The sequence below is a fragment of the Hemicordylus capensis genome, chromosome 10, assembly GCF_027244095.1.
Source record: "Hemicordylus capensis ecotype Gifberg chromosome 10, rHemCap1.1.pri, whole genome shotgun sequence".
Classification (NCBI taxonomy): domain Eukaryota; kingdom Metazoa; phylum Chordata; class Lepidosauria; order Squamata; family Cordylidae; genus Hemicordylus; species Hemicordylus capensis.
Genome location: NC_069666.1, coordinates 1,600,075 through 1,624,102, shown reverse-complemented (window position 1 = coordinate 1,624,102; position 24,028 = coordinate 1,600,075). Strand labels below are relative to the sequence as shown.

The window sequence follows — 24,028 nt, the reverse complement described above, 5'->3', positions numbered from 1 at the left end:
TTCATCTTTTTAACTTCCTCGCCAGGGCGGGCGGCCTCGGTTCCCAGCCCGGCGCTTCGGTTGGCGCAGTAATAACGGCTAATAAATATTTAAGTACGCATTTGGATGGCTTCTTTTTTTGTCAGGGTGGGGGCGCAAGAGGCTAGCCTTGCAGGGGTTCGTGAGCCGGTTGGGGGTACCAGGGAAAGAGGCCCCTCTCCGATTGCATCCGCGAAGTCTAATTAAAGGCAGGGGGGTTGGATGAAGGGGGGGCACTCTGGCCATCCAGAGCTGCCACATTTATTGGTCACAATGCAGAATTCAGTGGTGTCTGCTTTAAATAATTAAAAGGCGAGGAATAATTACCGAATCACATTGTAATTATGGCGAGCCATATCCACTCCTGGAAACGCGAGTCGCCGAGAGGTTGGGGCGGCAGGCAGGCAGGGTTACCGGAGAGGCCGCCTGCCCGCTCCCAGCTCACCTTTTGTCTCCCCGAGGTGGCCAGGAGGGGAGCGAGATTTCAGAACTGGGGCGCCGGGCGGGAGGGGCAGAGGCGTCTCTGTATGTGCTTGTGGCACTCGGAAGAGAGGGCCCTCCTAACAGGGAGCACCCTTCCAAAAGTCGTGTGAGTTGTTGCCTCAGTGGCAACACCCGAAAAAATGTGGCGAGGGAGTAGAGAAAGGGCGAGGCGCATTTCTGGGTGGGGGGCGACCTTTGCAGCGCATTGCTGAAAGAGAATTAACGGTATGCCTCCTGCGGCCCCTTCTCTCCTAAATGTATCTTCTGCTAAGCCCTGCGCATTTGTATGGAGTTAACTTTCAAATTAGCACCTTTAGGGTTGGAGCCTAATTTTACTGATGTCCAGTGTAGGACCCAGGAATGTGCTCAGCCATGGAGAGAGCGGCTTCTCTTGGGGGGAGCCCCCACCCTTTGCGCCACCAATGGCTCTTTACCACCTTTCTCTGGGAAAGAAAAGTCTACACTCCAACTGGAACGAGCGAAACTCTCTCAAATTACCGACTCCGCCCGCGGGGATGATCAAACTATCGCCCCCACCCCCACCCCGCCACCTTTCCCGATCGTAATGAATGCTGTTGTTCTTTCAAGAAACAGACTGATCCAATCCGCGCCCACCCCCCTCACGTTCCCAGGAAGAGATTTATGCCTCCGAATCTGTTTTCAAGGACAAAATAGGTTTAATGATACATCAACTCTCAAGTAGGCGATAGAATTTTCATAACAATACTCGCTCTAATATGGAACACATATGCTCGGGCGAGAGGAGAAAGCTGTTTCCAGGCGAACGGGAGCCCCTTTCACCAAAGTACTAGCCCGAGGGCGAAAGCCTGGGCCGTTATTAACTTCTGTTTGATTAGTGTAATTGCTCAAATTTGGGGCCGGACAGTATGATTAATTACAGTTTAATTAACGCGTCCATTAAGAGCACTTAAAGCCACGATGCTTTTAGAAACAGCCTGAGGAATGGAGCTGAGGAAAGGGAGGGGAGATTTTGGTTTTGATTTTTAAATGTATTTATTTTTGGTTTGGGGCATACCAAAAAATGGAAAGATGTCGGTATAAAAGGGGGGGGCTGAGGAGCGGGAGAAAGAGGGCGCGAAAAGAAGCGACAGAACAGGGATTTGGGAAGAAATTGAACGTGACAATATTTTAAACCATTTCGAAATCTCCCCTTAAATGCCAGACTTCCAGAATGTCCTCTTCCCAGCCCTACCTATATCATTTCTGCGCTAGTTCTAAACAGAATTTTCTTTGAGGCCTCGCATTGACTTCAATGCCAATTTATTTCCAAATACGATCTTAACATAATTCCACTCGGATCCTAAATACTGTGAAACCCAGTGATGTTTTGCAAGTGGAGGACAGAGAAAGATTCTGTTTCGAGGGAGCTGGGAAACAGAGCCGGGGAAACTGGCATTTTTGTATCCTGGGGGTTTGGAGCTTTTAAAAGAAAAAGCAAACTCTCTTCCATCCCCCCTCCCCTCCCCAAAATGTGTAGATTATTATCTAGACTAAAGATAGAGATCGACTCTTCCGTGGCCTGTATAAGGGGGGCTCCTCGGGAATGTTGAAACCAATCTATCAAAATCCAGACAGGGCGCTGTAGATAACGCGGGTGTGCGGGGGTGAGGAGATCTCTGGAAGGTCAGCATCCACTCTATTAGGGAAATGTTATAAGGGCAAATTATGCCCTCCCCTCCCCCTCCCCGCCAACACCAATACCTTCAAACTTTTCCCAGCTAGGTTAACAGCGGAGTATCCATTATAACATGTACACAGAGAAATGCTGGACTTCCTTATCTGAACACCCTCCACACAAGACGCTTCTCTCCATATTGATCGGCCTCTCCTTTCGCCATCAGCGCCCCCCCCCCGCACTTCCCCACACATCGGTTCACTCGTATCCTGAAGGGGGGGGCGGCCCTCAGCCTCCTACTGTGGAGCGGAAGAAGAGCGGGGGGAGACTGTCCCATCTCGAGAGACTGAGGCAGGATCGTGCCCACGATCCTTTTCGAGCGAAGACACCCGCAGTGTTCCCTTCCCGCCCCAAGACCGGACTGCTGCGTATTGATCCGCTAATAAATAGTTAATTGGGCATTTCTTTCGTTGCAGCTGCTGGGCAAATACAGCCAGCTAAACCAGCAACCTTGCCGGGGGGTCGGCCTGAGGAAAAGCCCCCCTCCTCTATCGGTAGTGGTGGTGGTGGTGGTTGTCTTTCATACCCAAATCCTCAAGAATCCTGGGCGCCATGTCTTGGGACATCCCAGGTCTTGGCCCCCAGAGGAAACGACCGGGATCCTTTTTCGAAGGGTGAAACGGGCGACGTAGTTTTCGCTGAGGGGCGAGGTGTTGGTGAGAGTTGGGGTTGATTTGTAGGGAGGGAACGGGAAAAGGAGGGGGCACTGGAGAGAGAGAGAGAGAGAGCGGGAAAGGAGGGAAGCGATCTGAGGTGAGAAGAAGCAAAAGAGAAAGGAAGAGCCAGAGGGAGGGGACGGGCACGGGCACACTTCTTTGCAAGCGACTATTCATGTATGTATTTGTTTAAGGAAAGCTCGAGGCTGCGGGGCAGGGACCTTTCGGAGTCCCACACTTGAGCATCCATAGGCTGCGAAGCACTCTGCACGGCTCCCCGCAGCTCCCCCCTGTCAACATAGAAGGTCCTAACAGTCCAGGGCTGCAGGGGTCGGCGGCTGCGAGTGGCCGAGGGCTTCGGACGCTGCTAAATCCGGTTTGATGGGGGAGGAGAGGAGGATCAAAGCCCCACCGCCCAGCTCTGCAACCGGGATCCTCCTCCTCTCCTCTCCTCTCCCCTCCCTGTAATTGCCACCCCCCCTCCCGCCAGTCTATCCTCCTCCCTTTAATAAAACCTACACCCCGAAGGTGGGGGAGATGCAGAGGGGAGCTGAAGAGCAACCTCGCTTGGAACCCTGCTGGCATCTTTCCGGCGGGAGGGGCGACTAAAGCACTGGCGGAGGGGGGCACTCCCTAGCCGCCGCCGCCGCCGCCGCCGCCACCCCGCTCTCAAAACCTGAGAACCAGAGTCAGGGCGAGGCGAAAGGTGTGCAAAAAAGCCAGCACTTACCTTCTCCGGATCGAGCGGCTCTTTCGCGCCGGGCGAATTACTTCCTCTTCCTCTTCCTCCTCCTCCTCTTCCCCCACCTCCCCCGCAGCAATCTTTCCCCCCCTTAAAGAAGCCCCGTCTGCCTTTTGATTGACTGGCGCCGCCGAATGATTGACAGGCGCCCGGGTCCCGCCGGCGCTCAGTGGAAAGATGCTGCTAAGTGGGTGTTGCCTTCCTCTGATTTTCGCTGTCACCGGATCAATGGACACCGCTGGCTCCAGCTAAGACTCAGGAGCCCCCTTTCTTCTCCTCCTCCTCCTCCTCCTCTTCCTCCTCCTCCCCCACTTCCCTTCCCTCTTTCTTGCCGCCTCCTCCTCCTTTTTGCCTCCTCTTGTGTTTTTTTAAACCTAGCCATGTGGCCAGCTTCCTGCTCGCCGCTCCCAACCGGAGGACCGAGGCGAGGGGCAGCCACAGCAGGACCCCCACGCCCAGCGCCTTGATGCCAGTCGCCTCTCCACTCGCCCTCGGCTGCCGGCGGGAAGCTCCGGGCTGCACCTAGCTCGCTTCTCGCAGCACCTGCCCGTCTGGCTTCTGCCCGGATCGACCTTTTGCAGACGGTAAGCGACCTTCCCTTGCCTCACCTCTACTTAGCAAGAGCTAAAGTGGCGGGTGGCCGCGGGGGGGGGGAGAGGAGCCTTAGATCTTACCCCCGCCCCAGACACACACCCGGAGTCCTGCGTTTGGTTTGGCCCCGGCCTGGTTCCTTTGCAAACCAAAAGCGGGTCGCTTTGGGGCGCGCAGGGATTCTCCTCCTCCGGTCTTTTCTCGGCTTCGCCGCGTTTGTGCGTGTGTTTGTTTTGAAGGGTTTGTTTGGGAAACCTCTCGCCTCCCGCTTGTTGGTTTGCATGCTTCTGTTAGACGCCTTTCCCCGTCTCGCCGCAGCCGCTGTCCTGGCTGCAATTTCCGCGCCGCTTTCCGGGTTCTCGTTGGAGCCTCTCTGCGGGGGCTCGGAGGAGGGCTGCGAAGTCGCCTGACTGGACAGAGCGGCTTTTGCACCCCCCACACACAAAAGAGTGGGGCACAAATAAACCCAAGGCGCAGATGGATATTGAGACACGGAGATGCGAGGAAGTCAAGACAACCCCATCCCTGTCTCTGCGCATTGAGGCCGTTTGGAAATGTCCGGATTTTGTGGGTCTGGATTTCTGTATTTATTTCTTGATTTTTAGGGATCTGTTTTTGGTTAGAACCTCTTTGCGATTTATTCGGGGCGGGGGAGAGAGTCAGAAAGAAAATGGGGGAGAGATCCGAGGGGTGGGGAGAGGGCGACGGGAGCCGCGGAGGCTTGAAAAGGGGAGTCTGCCTTCACATTTTAAAGGGGCACAAGGCATCGGACTATTCTATGTAATTACCACGAAAGCCTCTTTCTTAATCTAGGGTGATCTTGTTTAGCTAAGCGCATTCGCTTGGCTCAGGGGCTCCGTCTGCTCCTCGTCCCCCTCCCCGCCCCCCATTTTCTGTAACGTGCTGGTGGAGTCTTTAAGTGGCACGGTTAAGCAAGCCTCCTTGCTCCTAATCTCCTGTAAAGACATTAGAAAAGAAGAGTGCGGGCGGGGGGGAGGCGTTCAGCTGAGGCCCAACGACTTTCCAGCCTGATCCATCCAGCCTGTTTAGAAACTGCAGCGTCCCGAAGAGGGAGGGTCGCCAGGAAAGCAACTTGGAGCAGCGGGGCTTTTGCTCGACCCCCCCCCCCCCGCGCCCACCTTTCCCTGCCATTTGGAAGCTTCTGGATCTCCTCGTTTTGAGCTCTGGCTCGGCCTGGCGGCGGGGACTCCTTGCGAGTCGAAGAGACCCCGAGTTTCTGATTAAATACATCTGGCACCATGTTGGGGCCGGATTACTCTCCGGGCTAAGTAAGGCACTGAGTGTATTTAAGCCACTCTTTCCCCTAAGCCCTACCCTGGTCATCTAAGTGTGGGAGCCGTCACATTGGCTACCGATTCGCTGGATCGCTCCTCTAACGTGTAAATACAATTGCAAGATGCTCTAATTAAAGCAGGCTCTTCCCGCCCCTTCCGCAACGCCTCTTGGAACCATCGCATCCCCCCCCTCCCCCAGTTTATAAAAACTGACGATCTTCGTAGGGATGAATAATAATAATAATAATAATAATAATAATAATAATAATAATGAAGTATTTTAAAGCACCTTGACAAAAGAGAGAGGGAGAGAATGTGAGCGTAGAAGAATACAGAGAAAATAAACCGGACAGGAAAGAGCTGCTGGATCTGGGTGAAACCTGGCCGCTAAGATCTCGGCCGCTAAGATCTCTCAGCGGGAGGAAAAGGGCAGACATTTTTATGTTAAGGGCTCAATTTCTGCGTGTGGGTGTTGGTTTTTTTAACCTTTTGTGTTTTGTTTTGTTTCCTTGTTTCATTTATTTATTTATTCATTCATTCATTCTTTTATTTATTCTGCAAAGCACTTTTTCGCATCAAGTCAGCGACCTCTTTTGCCACTGGCCCAGGGAAAGAGTGTCTGACTGTAGGGTGTTTCCTTGAAGACCCACTTTCCTCCGGTTTCTAGCATTTGGTGGGTTTCCAAACGGCTTGCTGGAGACGGGACGTTTGTTCAGGGCATCCCCCAGCCCGGCCTCTCCAAGGGGATAGTTGGGGGTGCCCCTGTCCTTTCCTCCCTGCCTGCCTGCCTGCCTGCCTGCCCTGAATCCAGGACAGAGAGACGCACCCCCAGTCTCGAAGAGGATCTCCGTCTGCGCCCAGGCGGAGGCTGTCGAGAAATGCAGGTCGAGTTCTGGGTTCTAGGCGCTGCCGCTGAGGCGAGGCGCTTCCTTCTTCCTAGACGGAAGGCGGCGAAATACCCCCTCCTTCTCCCTCCCTCCCCCTCCCCCTCCCCTCGCCCCCTCCGCTGGGCTTTCTCTGCGAGGCGATCCCCTCCTCCCCACCCACCACTCGGATGCTATTAATTTGATTTTGGGGGGTGGCAAGTTCCTTCTCGCCTCTCTGAGCGCCTTTCCTCCTTTTTGCCTTCGCAGGAGCTCGGCCGTCGGGGGGGAGATGGAGTCGCTGTCCGCCGCCAGTCAGCTGGGCACAGGGAGAGACTCTGGCTCCTCCTCCTCCTCCACCTCCTCGCCCCACTCCAAGCAGGAGCTGCAGCCCTACTCGGGCTCCAGCCCGCTCAAGCCCAACCAGGTCGGGGAGACCTCGCTGTACGGCGTGCCCATCGTCTCGCTGGTCATCGACGGGCAGGAGCGGCTGTGCCTGGCGCAGATCTCCAACACGCTGCTCAAGAACTACAGCTACAATGAGATCCACAACCGGCGGGTGGCGCTGGGCATCACCTGCGTGCAGTGCACCCCGGTACAGCTGGAGATCCTGCGGCGGGCCGGCGCCATGCCCATCTCCTCGCGCCGCTGCGGCATGATCACCAAGCGCGAGGCCGAGCGGCTCTGCAAGTCCTTCCTGGGCGAGCACAAGCCGCCCAAGCTGCCCGAGAACTTCGCCTTCGACGTGGTGCACGAGTGCGCGTGGGGCTCGCGCGGCAGCTTCATCCCGGCGCGCTACAACAGCTCGCGCGCCAAGTGCATCAAGTGCAGCTACTGCAGCATGTACTTCTCGCCCAACAAGTTCATCTTCCACTCGCACCGCACGCCCGAGGCCAAGTACACGCAGCCCGACGCCGCCAACTTCAACTCCTGGCGCCGCCACCTCAAGCTCAGCGACAAGGGCGCCACCGACGACCTCAGCCACGCCTGGGAGGACGTCAAGGCCATGTTCAACGGCGGCACCCGCAAGCGGACCTTCTCCCTGCAGGGCGGCGGCGGCGGCGGCGGCGGGGCGGGCTCGGCCGCGGCCAAGAGCTCCCTCCACCCGCCGGCCCCCTCCGCGGCCGAGCTGGCCCCCGTGCACAAGAGCCTGCGCTGCAGCGGCGCCGAGGAGCAGCCTGGGGACCGCGGCGCGCTCAGCCTGCCCGCCGGGGCGCACGGGCCGGTGGCGGCCGCGGTGCGCAGCTACCCGGTCATCCCGGTGCCCAGCAAAGGCTTCGGGATGCTGCAGAAGCTGCCTCCGCCCCTCTTCCCGCCCCCCTACGGCTTCCCCGCGGCGGCCTTCGGGCTCTGCCCCAAGAAGCCGGACGACTCGCTGGGAGGCGCTGGAGGGGGCGACCCGAGCAAAGCCGGAGCGCTGCCGCAGGGCATGTTCTGGGGGCCGCCGCACCCCCACCCGCCGCAGCCTCCGCAGCAGCAGCAGCCCGGCGCCTCCTCGAAGGACAGCGGGGTCTACCCCTCCTTCCCCATGTTCTGGCCAGCCTCTGGGAGCCTGCCCGTGCCGCCCTACCCCGCCCAAAGCCAAGCCAAAGCCGCCGCCACCGCCGTGGTGGTGGCCGCGGCGGCCGCTGCCGCTGCCGCCGCCGCCGAGCCCCTGGGCCTGCGCGGGCACGGCCACGTGGAGCTGGAGGGCTCGGAGCCGTCGGGCAGCGAGCGCAGCAGCGCCACCCCGCAGGAAGGCTCGGGCTCCGGGGGCACCGACGGCGAGCGCTGCTCCAGCGCCCTCTCCAGAGCCGCCGCCGCCGCCGCCGGGGACGAGGAGCGCTCGGGCGACGAAGGCCTGCTGGCCCCGCTGCCCAGGAAGGGCAGCTACCTCTCGGCCTTCCGCCCGGTGGTGAAGGACGCGGAGAGCATTGCCAAGCTCTACGGGACCAGGGAGGCCTACGGAGGCCCCCGGGGCTGCCAGGGATACCTCTCGCCTGACTTCCTCAGCGAGGGCAGCTCCAGTTACCGCTCCCTCTCGCCCGGCAACGACACGGTGGACGAGCCCGAGGTCGACGTGGAGTCCAACCGCTTCCCGGACGAGGACGAGGAGGAGGAGGAGGAAGAGGCGCCTGTCGAAGAGGCCGAGGAGTCCTCTCCTTCGCAGCCGATGCTGCTGCCCGCCGCCACGGAAGAGCCCCTTGCCGCCCCCGGCGGAGCCCTCGCAGGGGCCGAGAAGGCCGCGGAGAAGGCCGCGGAGCCCGAAGGGAGCCCCGCGGAGAGGAGCAGCAGCAGCAGCAGCAGCAGGGCGGGCTTTGAGGTACGGGCAGCGAGGGAGGGAGGGGAGCTGGGGAGGGCTCCGTGGGAGGGGCAATGCCCACCCCCTCCCGCATGCCAGGCCTCACTCACTCCGATTCCCACCAAGAGGGAGAACGCGCGCAGGGGGCGGGGGCGGCGGAGAGAGACAGTCCAATTCTGTAGAGGGGAAGAGGGACCCCCATCCCGCGCAGTGCGATTAGGAGGGCCTCGCTCAGCCATGGGGCGCCGACGACGCCCAGACAGACACCTGGCCTGACCACTTGGGGAGGAGGAGATCTAGGGCGATAAACAGGGGCTTCTGCGAAGAGGAAGTGACTCCAGACTAGCTGGCTGAACTCTCCTGAAGAAGTCTGAAGGAAACAGGTGGAGGACGGAGGAGAAGAGCGGGAGCAATCGGTCCTCCTGGCCTGGCCAGAAGCAAAGGCTTCAAATGGCCATGGGTCGTTAGCTCTGGGGGGAAGAGCTTGTGGGGTGCAGGGGAATTGCAGAAGCTTGGAGTGGTGAGGCCGAATCTGTCGGGGATGCTTGATGTATAGGGAACAGTGTCTTAGAGCATGAAGACTATGATCTACCGGTGTACCCCGGGCGGTTTCCAGCAGACCACTTTGGGTCGTCTACTGGGTGCTAGGATTCTTGCAAGTGGAGTTAAGATAAAGTAGACTTTGGTCTGATCTTGCGTAGTGGTAAGGATTATTCTATTCTATTCTATTCTATTCTGTTCTGTTCTGTTCTATCTATCTAAATATCTGTCTTCTGTCTATCTATCTACCTACCTACCCTGAGTTAATTAATTTTATTTGATTCAGATAATCTTTAAACTGTTAAGAGATCCTGGATATACACTCCGTGCTTTGTGAATTTCTTACACGCCAGTGGGATACATTCCTTTAAAAAAGAAAGGAAAAAAATTAGACCTCACCAGACTGAAGTGGGATGATTCCTCCACCACCTGTTCCTCCATACTTCTACAGGCAGGGTTTTAGAGAGGCTACCTTGTGACCCTAGCTGCAGCCAGAAATCTCCCCAATTCCAGTAAGGGGTTCACCAGAGGCCCCCCCCCCCATTTCACAACCGCTCTACAAAGTGAACTCCTTCGGTTTCTTCTTTTAGCACCACGGACAGGTCCCAATTGGGAACGCCTGGACCGGCTCTGTTGAGAAGGGCAATGGTTTCCAGCCTGGGGGACGATCCCTTGTTGCGTGGGATGATGGGAGTTGTAATCCAGCAACATTTGGGGACCCATGGCTGGGAACTCCTGGAGGATGGAGTTCAAAACAGCCAGCCAAGAAAAAGGGTTGCCAACTCTAGCCTTTCTAGAACTAGGTGATTGTGGCGCCTTGTGGCAGATGCTTCAGGAGGCCGAGGCGATCTGAACAGCCGCATGAGGACCCTCAGAGGGCTTCTCCCGCCTCCCCAAGGTACATATGCAGGTGACATGGCTTCTAACCCAACGGCAGCAGAAACAAGCAGGGGTGCCCAGGGCCACTACTATCCCTTGGCCTTTACAGCTCCGGGAAGGAGGCGCCCTTCTCTCCCTACTCCCTGCCCAGAAAACCCAGCTAAAAACCAAGCTAGCTGGTCTTCGGAAGTCAAATAAAAGTCGCGGGATGGGGGCGGGGGGGGGCGGGGAAGAACGACAATATACTTGCCCACTCCCTACCCCAAGCAGCTGGCAAGCAGGAGAAGAATCGATGCAATAGTGGGGGGGGGGGATAAAAGCCTCATCAAGCTAAAACCATCTGAACTGGGAGCAACAGGCAGGAGCTCCTCAGATTCCTGAGCCGGGCTTGCTTCTCTGGATGTCTGCATCTGAAATGTTGCTCCGATACTTGGACGTTGGTCTCTTTCCTGCCCCGCAGGCCCTTAAACTCTTGCTCTAACCGAGCAAAGAGGCACCTTTTCAAGTGGTGATATTTCTTATATCTTGAGCAGGGGGAGAGCAACTGGCCCTATCCAACCCCAGCACAGCATCCCTCCAGGGACTATTGCTGGCGTTTACCTTTCTCTTTCTATTTAGACTGTGAGCCCTTTGGGGATGGGGATCCACCTTATACCACCTTATACGTATATCCTGCTTTTCAACCACCAATCAGTCTTCATTGTTAGGGTCCCTGACCAGTCAACAAAATAGAACACAAATATAATACAAATATAATACCAATAACAGCAACAATATATCACCCCCAAATGCTACACAACAGTTTCCGAAGTGACTTGCATAGAAAAACAAATAATTATTATGCATTGTTTTATGTAAACTGCTTTGGAGTTTGAACAAAACTGAACTGCGGTATATAAAGGGTTGTAGAGGCAGCAGCTGTAAACCTCCCCCCACCCACAATTCTAAAGACCTCCGCCAGGATTCGATCCAAACGCAGCCCCCCCTGCCATGATTCACCCCAAATCATCCCCCACCCTCACACCCACCACTACCTGGTTCAGTAGGGCCCATCCACTTGCACAGCACCCCCCCACCCCACCCCCCAATATCAGGCACTGTAACTCAGCTGGGAAGGGGGACCTCCTCTCCCCAAATGCTGGCCGCGCTGACTAGAATTGAGGCCCTCCTAAATGCCAGTCACCAAAGGAAGAGGGGGCAGCAGAGGGGGCCTGCAAGCTTTGAACAGCTCTTGAGTTCTTCTCAGGCTGACTTTGAAGGACTCATTTTCTCTGAGCACCCATAATTATACCTTTAATTAAGAAGATCGCAGCTGAGGCAGCTTTTTCCAAGCTGGCCAAAAGGCCCTTTGGCTGGCAGGAGAAAAGGTATTTCTCCCTGCCAAAGACCAAGAAGTAAACAAACAAACGAGCAAACAACTAATTTTTAAAAGCAAAGGAGTAGGTTTTGCTTTTCCCTGGGTCAGGGAGTGGTGTGGCTCTCTGCAAGGAAGCAGCGACTGAATCCAGGGGCCTAGCTCAGTGGCAGAGCGTCTGCTTGGCATGCAGAAGGTCCCCGGTCTACTCCCTGGCATCATCTCCAGGTAGGGCTGGGAGAGATTCCTGCTTGAAACCTCGGAGAGCCGCTGCCAGTCAGTGCAGACAATGCCGAAGACATAGATGGACCAAGAGTCTGACTCTGTACAACAAGGCAGCTTCCCTTGTTCCCGCTTCTGTTGCAGGTGTACCCCCAAGAGAGGGAGGAGCACCCACAGACGCTGAAAAGCAACGCTCCCTTGGAGCCCGCTGCGACTGCTTACCTCTGCACCCCTGAGAGGAACGGTAAAAACCAACCCCTTGCCTAGATACTGGGAACCGCGACGTTTGTTTCGTTAATTTCGATTCATTTTTGTGCAAGTGTATGCCGCTTTGATTATATTTTAGAAAGCAAGGTGTGAAAAATTGACCTCCTTGAGCACGAATGGGGGAGACGGGGTGGCGAGCGGCATCGCGATGCAGGTCGCCTGAATTGGGTCGCTCCCGATCATCTTCCTGCTTTGATGCCAGGATGCTTCCTTTTTCTTCCTCTCCCTCTCTCTGTGCATGGCTCGTCAGTGTCCTCGATGCACAATAATGTTGGCTCTCATACCCCCTGCCCCCTTTTTGGAAAGCGCCTCCTGGTCACCCGCCTATATGGCCAATATTCTCTTTGAAAAACGGAGCCTGGGCCGTTGGTTGTCCTTCGGCTGCAGTTCCCGAGTCCTGGCCCCTGATTACCCCGAGAAACCAGATCTCACCCGCTTGCAGTTGGAGAAAAGATCTGCAAACAGAGCCCGGCGGCAGCAGCAGCAGCGTGGAAATGTTTCGAACTCACAAAGCGGGGGGGGGGAGGGATTGCCGCCCTCCCCCCCCCTCCCTTGCAACCCTTGCCTCCTTGTAGAGGTGCACTTGGTGCCGGCCAGGCCAGGGTGGGCTGCCTCTATCCGGGAGCAGCTGGGAGGCCGCTTGGGCAAGCAGGAGGCGGGGAGGTGCCAGTGGGATCAAGCCCTCCCGAGAAGCAAGCTCCTTTCCTGGGCAAGGCGATTAGGCAGGCCCCTAAGCAGGCTTTAACGAGGACTTTGTCCTTAATTATGTAATTAAGGATATATCAGGCTCATACTTTCGTTGCTTGTACTTCAAAATCGGTTTATTCGCCCTAAGAACCAGATAAAGAAGGCAATCACTCGGCAGCGGAGGATTTGGAGAGCAAGAAATCCTATCAGGAGCAAAGGACCATCCCTCAGCCCAGCCCAGCTCACGCTGACCGAGGTAAATGGCCGCGGGCAACCGTGGCGGCCCGCCCTGGCCCGCCCTGGCGGCAACCAGCCCCTGGCCTGAATGGCGGCCCTTGCCCCGGGGAAAAGTCGGGGAAGGGAGCCGCCCTGCTCCCAGGTTCTGACCGACAGGCCCACCTCACTGCCGCCGCTCAGGGGATGGACCTGGTCGTTCTCTGCTGGCTGTCGAGGAACGGAGCCTGTCCTTGCTGTCTTACAATGCGGGCATAAGACCATTCCTGATCAATGGGAGGTGTGTGTGGCGGCGGGCGCGGGATGCTTCCGAGGACGGTTTCTGGAGCGTGATGGCTGGGCGGGATGGGACATCTGGGGGGAACAGCACCCCCGCCCCGCCAACCCCACGACGAGGGAGAGGGGAATATCAAGCGAAAGAGAAAGAGCACGAGGAAGGAGAGGGAGAGCGAGAGGACCAACCTTGACGGCTAGGAGCGATGTTCTAGCCAGAGGCTTTGCTAAATTGCTGCACATCTGCCCCCTGGCTATTTAATAAGTTTATAAATTCATTAAAAAATAAAGAAGGCTCCTTACAGGTCGGGTAAATGGATATTCAAAGGGAAGCAATGTGACAGATCAGGACCTCTTTCAGACTGGGGCGGGCGGGGGGGGGGGTGGTCTCCATGCCTGGGCTTCTTCCTGCCCTCTTCCACACTGTTCTGTCATTTCGGGGCCAATTCCAGGCACCAGACCGGGACGCGGCTGTGGAGAGAATCCTTCTGCTCTTCTCTGGCGTGGTGGTGCTCTTGGTTGCCGGCCGGAAGTCCCTCCTTACATTTGAGCTGTAGTTAATGCAGAAGGGTTACCCCTTCACTCTTTCGTGGGGCTATTTTGGGCTCCCTCTTCTGCCTTTCTGCCTGTGCTGAACACATTTGCAGCAAGCAGATCCCAAACAAATGGAGGCAAAGAACTGAACTATGCCGGGTTTTGCAGGCCTCTTCCCTGGGGAGAGTTCTGGACCAAGAACTCAAACTTCTGGACCCAGTTTCTCCAACTTCTGTCTGGGGAAACTTGCTTAGGCTCGCACTGCACAGAGGCGCAGACTATCCAGGAGTAACTTAAGTGAGGGACTCTAAAACCAGGGTCTGCAGATGTTGTTCAACTACATCTCCCATCATCCCCAGCCCCAATGATGTTGGGAGTTGTCCAGCAATATCTGGGGAGGACCCAAGCCCGAGAACCCTGTCTTAAGCTGTGCCCAGGTTTACAGAGGCGCAGAGGAAACCTCTCTTCCCTTTGAATTAACTCCACTGAACAGCCTCTGTGCCTGGAAGTCTTGATTGTGGTGTTTATCCACGTGGTGGCCCACACACTTGCAGGGCATCTCTTGATGTTGTGTATTGGGACTTGGGCAGGTGTTGTCTTCTTTTTCATGGAAGCTAGAGAATTTCTCTCACTTCTGTGTGTAAACTGAGCAGGAGAGGACACTTGGATCTCTAGAAATTAATAAGTGATGCAGCAATTGTAAGGTTCAGAGTATTATTTATTATGTTTAGTCCTGACTGTCTGAGGGAGAGATCAGGCCGCTGTCCTTCCCATTTCACAGGCCAAAAAAGAAGGCTGACCCCTTGAATTAACTAGGGTCCCAGGCCTGCCAGGTTCGAGGCCAGGCCTTTGCCTCTGCTGACAGAGATGGCTTACCATCCTGCTGGTGAGGGAAATAAGAAACAGACAAGAGAGTGGAGGGACGCCCCTTACAAAGACTCCTGCAGGAGGTAAAGCACACCTTGGTGGCCCGAGCAGATTCCAGAAGGGAGGCGCCTCTGGAAGAGATGGTAATGCTGGAAACCCAAGCCGTGGTTCACACGTGCATCACCACCACGGGCTGCTGGTGGCCTGTGGACATTGGGCTGTGTGAACTGACTGCCTTAGCCAGCATTGCGGCTGAGGTCATGGGAGGAGGGGCTGGGAACATTCTGCCTGTGGCGTGACAGCCAGTTCACACCTGCACGGCTGCGGTGAATTAACAAGCTACTGATCAGGGAGGCGAGAAGACGGTGGTGGGGCTCAGGTGTTTGAAGCACCTTTCCTACGCTCTGGGGGATGGCGAGTGGGGCTGGGGCGCTGTGTGTGTGGCCCCTCCCTTGCCCCAACTGCTCTGGGCGGGGGCGGAAGAATCAGCTGACTGACCTTCTTTCACCTGATCCTACCACGTCCAGGACGCCACTCTCTGCCTTCTTTCCCGGATGCAGGTGAGGACCTGGTCAGTATCGACGTCACCGGGACTCAGTTGGGAGAGAAAGACATTGGAAACCTGGCGAGAGGTAAGGGGGCAGGGCTCACCACTCGCCTTTGAAACTGGGTTGGCCCGTGCAAAATCGGGAGACTGTTGAGTGTGGCTCTGTGGAACTCCCGACATCCTTGGGAGGAATTCTACTGGGGCGGGGGTTGGCACACACAGAAGGTCCCAGGATCAGTCCCTGAGATGGATGGCAGGCCATGCTATCTCGAAAAGGAGGGTGGCCTGGAGAGGTGCCGCCAGTCAGAGCAGACACTAAAGGGCTAGATGGACCAAGGCTCTGACTCGGCAGGCGGCAGCCTTCTGTTACATTTTTGTTTTTGCCCGAGACACCATCAGTTCAAAAACAGCAACAATTATTATGTTAGTTAGTTGTTTATTTAGGATCTTAGATCAAACAAGAATTATTATGTATTATTCATTATATTTACACACACTCCACTTTTCAGCCAGAATTGTGTCCCAAAGTGTAATAAAGGTACAATTATAAAGGGCCATGTGAGGATATTCATGGCAGAGTCTTCTGTCCTTGTCAGTTGATGACACAATGCAGAGAATCATCAGGCAAGCCCATCCTTGAGTGCCCAGATGTCATTGGACTACAACTCCCATAATCCCCAACCATGTGGCTGGGGATGGTGGGAGTTATAGTCCAGCAACATCTGGGCACCCAAGGTTGGGGACCCTTGATGTACCTTCATCTGGCTTTTTCACAAAGAAAGGATCTTCTAAATAGTTTCACCTAAATAGTTCCACTGTTCTGTTCTATTATAGATTTTTAAAATGAAGTGTTCCATGTTAAAAAAAAAAAAGTCTGTCCACTGATTTCTCTTCATACACAACCCATTCTGTCCCTGTCTACATTCTCTTGTTACCTGTCTAAAGGTATCCCTCACTCTTCTGCCACCTGATTAACTACTAATCTTCACGTGGTTTTCTTCATGTAGGTTTCTAGACAGGCAGACATGCCTATTAATTAATATTTAGATAAGTGTATTAACATCTGTACATGTGGATCAATTCCATCTATCTATCCATTTATCATATTCTGATTAATGCCATTCATACTGAAAATTTGAGCTTTAGTGGTCCGGGGTGTGTGTGGATTCTGGGGATGTAACAAGTGATGCAATTGATAACTCTCTTTACAATATAATTAGGGATTTTCTTTGCAAATATCAAAGCTGGTATTTTCCGTACAGAATCGGGGGTCGCGGTGAGCCAACATTATCTAAGGAAAAGGGATGGAACCAATATTATTTAAGTTTCTCCATCCTAATTTTGTATGGAATTTCGTTGCTTTTGCATAATTCTATGTACACATTCCTTGGAGCAGACACTTGAACACAGGGGACGTAATTCTGAGTAAACGTGCATAAGATTGCTCTGTCAGTTACGGTACTCATAAAGGCACTATGGTACCTTTAACTATATATATAGTTAAAGACTATAAATATATAGAGAAAGTCTTTCCTTGGAGCAGACACTTGAAGACTATATATATAGTCTTTAAGCAGGAAAGAGAAGAGGGGACCTGCAGTGATTTTGATTATTTCGGACGGATTTAAAATGCCCTGTGTTCAGCCGGAAAATGCCCCGTTTTAAAGCAGGATTTCAGCTGCTCCCATGACTGTTTATCTATTTCACATCAGCAACCAGGGTTGGTTTATGTCATGCGCTGAACATTTTTTATAAGGCAGATTTCTCCCGCGCTGGTGGTGTTCCACCTCCGCCTCCCGCCTCCCTCATTCCGAGATTTTACTTTATTGACAGATGAGTTGCAAAAACTGCTTTTGGAACAAGTGGAGCTCCGGAAGAAACTGGAACGGGAATTCCAGAGTCTCAAAGGTATCTACATTTTTCTGTGCCTTTTCTGCAGCCCTCCTTAAATCCGTGGGAGGCAGAACGATGACTGGGGCGGTCTGGGGGGATGTTGTGTAGGGCCAAAGAGGCAATAAGCCAGCACGGGATGGATTCAGGATGGCCGCGTTTAAAAGTTTCCCGGAGCTGTGCAGGGTCCTGAAAGGCTGCCCCGGAAAGACGGAGTCTTTCTTTGCTGTGGATGCGTTTCTCGTTGAATCCCGTTGGGATCAACATATTCTCCCAATGGCTCCTGTGCTGAAATGCGGGCAGTATTTTATCTGTAAGAAGAACCTCACGCTTTTCGAACTTTAAGGAGAAGATTGGTTAAGCGAAGTCGGAATGAAAAGTCTCAGTCACTTGAGAGCTCCAGGAAGCTCCTGAAAACAGCCCCTATGCTGTGGTGGCGCAATCAATCAGCCGATCGATTACTAATTATCCAATCATTTGGCTAACCTCTCCCCACTTTGGAGGAGCCTGCTTCGTAGCTCCTTGTAGCTGAGTAGGTTTGAGCCTCAGAGTCCCATCTGTACAGAGCCCAGGGCTTGGCTTGGAAGGTGAGCTTGTCCCACTCCGTAAAGGAGGGACCTGGACGCAGGTACGTCTTCCATTTCCGGCAGCCCCCACCACCGGCCCTGGGCTTGAAGGCTGCGGACTTGAGGAGGCACAAAGCTTTGGACAAACCCGTTGCTCCTACTCCGTGCCGGCCAGAATCTGACACGGAGGCGAGCTCGTTCAGGGGTGGGTTGGGATGTGTTTAGGACGGGGTCGGGGGTGGGCAGCCGATTTCATCCTGGACAAGGGCTTCTTCACCTTTTTGCACCAGCACATCCTCAGGTATTATCCATGGATCCCCACCGCCACCATAAATAAAATTATATTTATATATGTTTTTTTTCATAAGGATTGGGTATAAATTAGAGCGGGGGAAACCTCTAATCAGGATCGTTATTTCAATAATTTTATGATGGAAGTAAATTAAATTCCGCCCAGCAAATATTTTCCACCGATCCCCTGGCCGCCTCCCCCGTAGACCCCAGGTCAAGAACCCCTGGCCTGCCTGCAGCTTAATTAGAGGGTCCGAGGGATGGCTCTTTTCCTCTGAAACCAAATCAGGCTGAAAATGGCTTAAATTTCGCCATCGCGTGACGATCGATTCGTTCGTTGCGCCCCAGATAATTTTGGGTGGATCCAAAGACCCAAGAAGTTAAACTCCAAATGTATTTTGGAGACGACTTGTTTCGGATTGTGAGAAATGCGATCGCGCAGAGGCTGAGATTACATACAGGATCGCTTTTCTTCAGTGTTCCAAGTTCCTTTGGGGAGGGGACAGCCAAGGATCTTCCACCTGAAGGGCATTTGAGGATGGGGTTTGAGTCCTGGGTGTGGTTGTTTTTTTTTTTGGGGGGGGAGGTCGGTCTCGAAATCATTGAGAGCTAATTAGTTATCGCTTAATATACTTCAAGCATGTCTGTGGTGTACAGGCGTTCAAAACGTCTAGCCTGTTAAGGGTTTGCCAGCTTCGCCTTCTCTTTGGGGTCAGATCGGTGCGTAGACAAGATTTCGTTAGTGGACTGGTTGCCAATATAAAACCAGAGTGAGTCCAGAATAGAACCAGAGTGAATCCGGAATCAAATGAAGATGAACCACCTTAGACATTATTTCTGTATGCTATTGATTGTAGAGAAAAACACATCGGATTTTTTGTTTAGTTAATTCGGATTAATGCATTCAGAAAGAGTTTGTTCCTGCACCCATGGATAGTTCCTGCAGAAACTCTCTGGGGCTGGCTTGATTGAGCTTTCCTCCCGCTCCACCGCCCCCTCCCCCACCCCCACGATTTCCTTCTGGGATCCTTCGGGGACAGCAAGGATCCCTGAACACGTTTTTAACCCCGCCACAGATAACTTTCAAGACCAGATGAAGCGAGAGTTGGCTTACCGGGAGGAGATGGTCCAGCAGCTGCAGATCGTGCGGGGTAAGAGCCCTCCTGGAAGGTGATTTTCCTGACACACACCCCCGCCCCCGCCCCTTTCTCACTCCATCAGGGCGGACCAGCCGAGCCAACCAGGGGGTCACCACCCTCCAGTTTCCGCTTCTTAAAAAAACACACTCCAGTTCTAAATGCATCTGTCTGTTTCCGAGGAAGCGACGAACATTCCGGGGATAGCTTCTTCGGCTCGCTCTTCAAGTTTGGTGCGTGTGTGTGGGATCCCTTCGCCTTCCAGCTTTCGTTGCTACGACCAGTTGTAGTCAACAATTTCACTCATCCCTCCGTCCCGCACAGGCAGCGCCCATTCTCTTGGCTCGGCGGCCGCGGAAGGCTGTCTGCTGCCGCGCCTCCCTGCGCCAAACTTCGGCTGAAACAAGTGAATTGTTGCGAGCCAGGACGGGTTCTCTCCCTTCTGTCTTCAGGGGCGCGCGTGGGGAGGGGCTCAAAGACCCTTTAAGCGTCCTCCCCAGCAGACCCCCAACTCCTCTCTCGGTTCTCTAGATACCCTGTGCAATGAGCTGGATCAGGAGAGGAAAGCTCGCTACGCGATTCAACAGAAACTAAAAGGTTTGTGTGCCTCGGTGTGTTTGGGCTGCGGGCGGGGCAGTAGAGACACCCCCCCCCACCCCCGCTCGCCCTTTGGAGTACTATCATCATTATTTGAGGCCCAGTCAGATTTTTGTTCTGGGTTCACACGCTGCAAAAAAAGCCTGATTGACTTCACCTGGTCGGTATTGATAGGACAGGAATGCGACGATTGTCCTTCATGATGCTTTCGGATAAGTTGCTAATACATATTTATTATTATAATATGTATTATAATAATATGTATTATTATTATTATTATTATTATACCTATCCTATTAATAATAGGATATGTTGTACCCAATTCATTGTTTAAAAAGAACCACCTCTAGGAGACTGGAGCAGGCGGAAGCTGCGTCAGAGAAAAGCAGGGATGTCTTAGATGTACATGAACGTGAGAAAGGAGCATTGTTTTACTTTAGGAGGCGTCTGAGCGTATGAAGTGGTTTGAATGCTATATTATTAATGAATTATTAATTATTCATTCTATTAATGAATGCTATCATTATTTATTATTAATAGCATCTATTTATTATTATTATTATTATTATTATTATTATTAGCGTTTAGATAATGCTTTAGACATTTGGAACACTCAGCAACAGCCTCTCGAGGCAGGACAGTATGAAATGTTGTTTTTGTTTCTCACTTCATTTGTGGTTCAGACATTCTTGTTTTGTTCTGATGTTGCTTTGTTCTCTCCCAACCTCCGATAGATTTCGTTTAAAATGAATGGGGTAGAGTATTCCCATGGTACATGATCCCTTTAAGAAGAGGAGGAGGAAGAAGCCAGGGCCGTCTTATCAGATGGTGCCATCATCGGGGCGGGTTGCCAGGTTTTGGGCCCCCAGATGTGAATACGACCAATATCTATAGACCGCTTTTCGACCAAAGTTCCCAAAGCGGTTTACACAGATATAAATAAATTTAAAAGATGGCTCCTTGTCCCCCAAAGGGTTCACAGTCTAAAAAGAAACATAAGACAGACACCAGCAACAGCCACTGGAGGGATGCTGTGCTGGGGATGGATAGGACCGGTTGCTCTCCCCCTGCTTAATGAAGAGAACCGCCACTTTAGAAAGGTGCCTCTTTGCCCAGTTAGCAGGGGGATGTTGTTGGACTACAACTCCCATCATCCCCGGCCACAATGGCCGAGCAGTAGTGCACTGGAGGGGCGGGGTATAAATATTTCAATCAATCAATCAATCAATCAATCAATCAATCAATCAATTCTTGCAGTTATCCTTGCAAGCTGCCCCCAGAGACTTGGCGCAGGACAAGGGTTCCCAACGGGGAGTGAGGCTCCAGCCTGGGAATCCTTGTTCTGTGCCGTTTCTGGGGGCAGCGTGCAAGGATCATGTAGCCCCTCATAAGGAAATCACCATCATTGTTATCATCATACATCTATAACGCGATCCATGCGGCTGACGAAGTGGGCTTTAGGAAGCTCCTGCTCCATCAACCTGTTCGGCTTTCGGATGCCACAAGACTCTTCCTGGTTTCGCGAAACTGATCTGTTTCGGTAGAAGTGAGACCTGGCTGCTGCCGTTGTTCTCTGGAGGGCTCTGTCACGGGGACGTGAGCAGAGGGGAGATGCGTGGTGGGGACTACCGGATCTGACCCCCTCTCTTTTTCTGCCCCCCACCCCACCCCAGAGGCACACGACGCCCTGCACCACTTCTCTTGCAAAATGCTGACTCCCCGCCACTGCACCGGGAACTGCTCCTTCAAGCCGCCTCTGCTGCCCCAGTGAATGGACCCCCGAGTAGCCCTCCAAGGGCCGGGCCGGAGCCATCGGGGCGGGGCGACCACACAGGCCCAAAGCAGGCGAGAGGTCCTGGGGAGCGGAGGAGCGCCCGCCAGCCACAAGCCATGTCCGAACCAGAAGGAGACGCGTGTAAATAAGAGACAGGAGAAGGAGCATCCGGAGCGAGCTGCGCCCCCCTTTCCCCGCCGTGTAAATAGAGGAGGCTGCGCCGGATTGCTCCGCCCATCGAATCGGGACCAGCAGCGGATTCAAAGACCTCAGAGAGGGCCGAGAGCCGCTGGACGGGGTGTGGGGTGGAGGGCAAGAAAACCCCCGCGGGGGCAGCCCCGCCCGCCCGCCCCCAGGACCGTGGCCGACCTCCGGATCTCTCCAGCCCCTGCGCCCCCTTCTCTCAGCCCTTGCTCAGCCTTGCGGGGCGGAGGGGAGACCCCCATCTACCCGTGGCGATGTGCAATGGATAGAGCCGTACTGTGATACCCACCCACCCACCCAGACCCCCGGCCCCTGGTCCAGTCTTCGTTGAGTTTTGAAGCTGCCGGTTTTATTTATTCCCTTCTTTATTGGTTCTCTTTGTTTCTCCCCCCGCCCCCGCCACTCTGACGACCATCTCTTGTACACTGTTGATGTAGAGCTGCACTTTAAAGAAAGAGACCGGTTAGGGAAAAGACGGTTTGCGTCTCAAAATATATTTTGAAATTCCACCGCCATCATCATGGATACATTGAAAAAGCCCAGATTTGATTTGATTTTGGTTCGGTTCTCGGAGAAAATTCGACTCTTCTGTCAGGTGGTTCTGTTTTGTTCTTGTTCTTTAATAAAACCCGACTTTTAAACAAACCAACGAACTGAAAAAAGACCCCATGGATCGGTGATGAAATGATTCCTCTGGGGGGCGGGACATTGGGAAAGGGTGCAGGGCGGCGCAGGGAGCATCCCAGTCGTCTGAACGCGACACCGCCCTAGTCCGAGGAATTCTGGAAAGGCCTCCCGCGTCCCGCTGCGCTGGCTGCATGAGTGGGATGGGGTGGGGGTGGGGGTATCGGAATCACCCCTCTCTCCCGCAGCGGCCCTCCGAGTAAGGGATGAGGAAGAAAATAGGGAGGGGGGGTGGAGCTGCGGGGCGGAGGTCTTTGAACCCACTCGCTCAACTACAGCTAGCTACACCCCCCCTGGCTGGTGTCGCCCCAGGCCTCTCCCGCTGACCAGCAAAGGCTTCCTTTCACTGGTGTCGCGTAGCGTTTAGACGGGGGTCTCTCGAAGCTGGACTCCAGATGGTGTTGGACTACAACTCCCATCACCCCCCGCCATCCCCATCGTCATGCCGCTTTGGCTGAGGGTGGTAGGAGTTGTAGATAGGCCAGCAACACCTGCACTTTGAGAACCCCGGAGAGAGAATATACAGGAGCGCTGGGAGAGGAGGCGTGATACAAGTGCTACGGATGTTTATTTCCATCCGGAGCGGCTCGTGTACACGTGGCTGGAATGCGCAATGTTTCTGGCGTTCACACGGCGACGGCGGCGGCGTTGTGACCCAGCGTTCGCGCCCTCTGACCATTTTTGCCTCTGCCTCTTCCGCCTCCTCCTCCTCCTCACAAGTGGCTGCTTTGCCCGCCTCCACTTTCAGGTTCACACGAGCTAAAAAAAAAAAAAGCACTCTGCCCCGAGCAGCTGTGGCCTCCCCTGAGGAGCACCATCAGGCTGGGTCGCCACATGCAGCGACCCGGGGAGGGGGGAGCCGGACTAGGAATCCCCCTCCTCCATGCCCACACATTCCCTGCCAATAGAAACTTAGCCCATGAGGGGAAAAGGCGCTAGCGCAGTCCTTCCTTCGTAGGCTGCGATGGTCTTCTGTTTGCAGGCAGTTTGTAATGCAGAGGAGCATTTTGAAAAGGCGGGCTGCTGCCCCCTGTGGACTGTAATGGCACATTCCTCGCCACCGCGTCCTTTTCTGGCGTGTTTCCCCCCCTATACCCTTTTGCGTCCCGCGATCTGGGGATTCCTCCTTGCGCCAGGAGAAGAGCGCCTTCCTCGCCTCCCACCACGGAGTATTCCCTCTGGCTGCAGTTTAGGAAGGTCTCCTGCCGCCCCCACACCCGCCATGTTCAGCCCAGAGCCCCCTTTGATCCCAGGTTCTTCAATCTAGGGCCTGTTGCCAAAGGCAGGGTTTATTCCCAGAACTGGGCCACCTCATCAAAAAGTGAGTACCTCTGAGCCTGTGCAAAGTGCTTTACTACTTCCCTGCTATCCAGACTCTGGTTCCCACCCTGCCTGCTGTTAGGAAGGGAGGAATCCCAGGAGCTATCTTTGTAAAAAAATTACACCCCTGGTGGGGGGTGAACATATGAAGCGGCTTTCTCTGTCCATCTGGGTCAGCGTTGTCTACACTGACTGGCAGCAACGTCTCCAAGGCTGTGGACAGGACTCTTTCCCAGCCCTACCTGGAGGTGCTGCCAGGGAAGGAACCTGGGACCCCACCTTCTGCATGCTAAGCAGCTTCTCTGCCACTGAGTTCCCCTTCCAAAAACGGGTTAGGTGCCATGATATAAGTGATTGCTACCCACTTGCGCTGGTGCCACCTCATGGCTATACTTGCAGGCCGGAGCCAGACCTAAGCAGCTTCCGTGGCCTCCCAAGCTAAATACCAGCCGTGTATGGTTAGGGGCTGACTGCCATATGGAAGAGAGGAGAGGTCTCCTGTATCTTTAAGAGATGCACAGAAGAGGGGATTCCAGC

The 24,028-nt window shown here is 54.2% G+C and overlaps 1 protein-coding gene across 1 annotated transcript; it reads left to right on the top strand.

The window, feature by feature from the left end:
* Positions 1-4,110: 4,110 nt before the first annotated feature.
* Positions 4,111-22,142, top strand: SKOR1 (SKI family transcriptional corepressor 1). Its single transcript, XM_053272484.1, has 10 exons — positions 4,111-4,179; positions 6,615-8,050; positions 8,084-8,646; positions 11,765-11,864; positions 12,723-12,830; positions 15,043-15,114; positions 16,863-16,937; positions 18,853-18,927; positions 19,444-19,509; positions 21,183-22,142. The coding sequence occupies exons 2-10, from the start codon at positions 6,637-6,639 to the stop codon at positions 21,278-21,280; spliced, it is 2,571 nt and encodes an 856-aa protein (XP_053128459.1). The 5' UTR covers positions 4,111-4,179; positions 6,615-6,636; the 3' UTR covers positions 21,281-22,142.
* The last annotated feature ends 1,886 nt before the right edge of the window (positions 22,143-24,028 follow it).

Excerpts from the sequence above, each read along its gene's own strand:
- SKOR1 (XM_053272484.1), top strand. The coding sequence starts at position 6,637 with ATGGAGTCGCTGTCCGCCGCCAGTCAGCTGGGCACAGGGAGAGACTCT. Across the intron at positions 12,831-15,042 it reads CCCAGCTCACGCTGACCGAG|GTGAGGACCTGGTCAGTATC; the intron begins GTAAATGGCCGC and ends TCCCGGATGCAG. Across the intron at positions 16,938-18,852 it reads GGAATTCCAGAGTCTCAAAG|ATAACTTTCAAGACCAGATG; the intron begins GTATCTACATTT and ends ACCCCGCCACAG.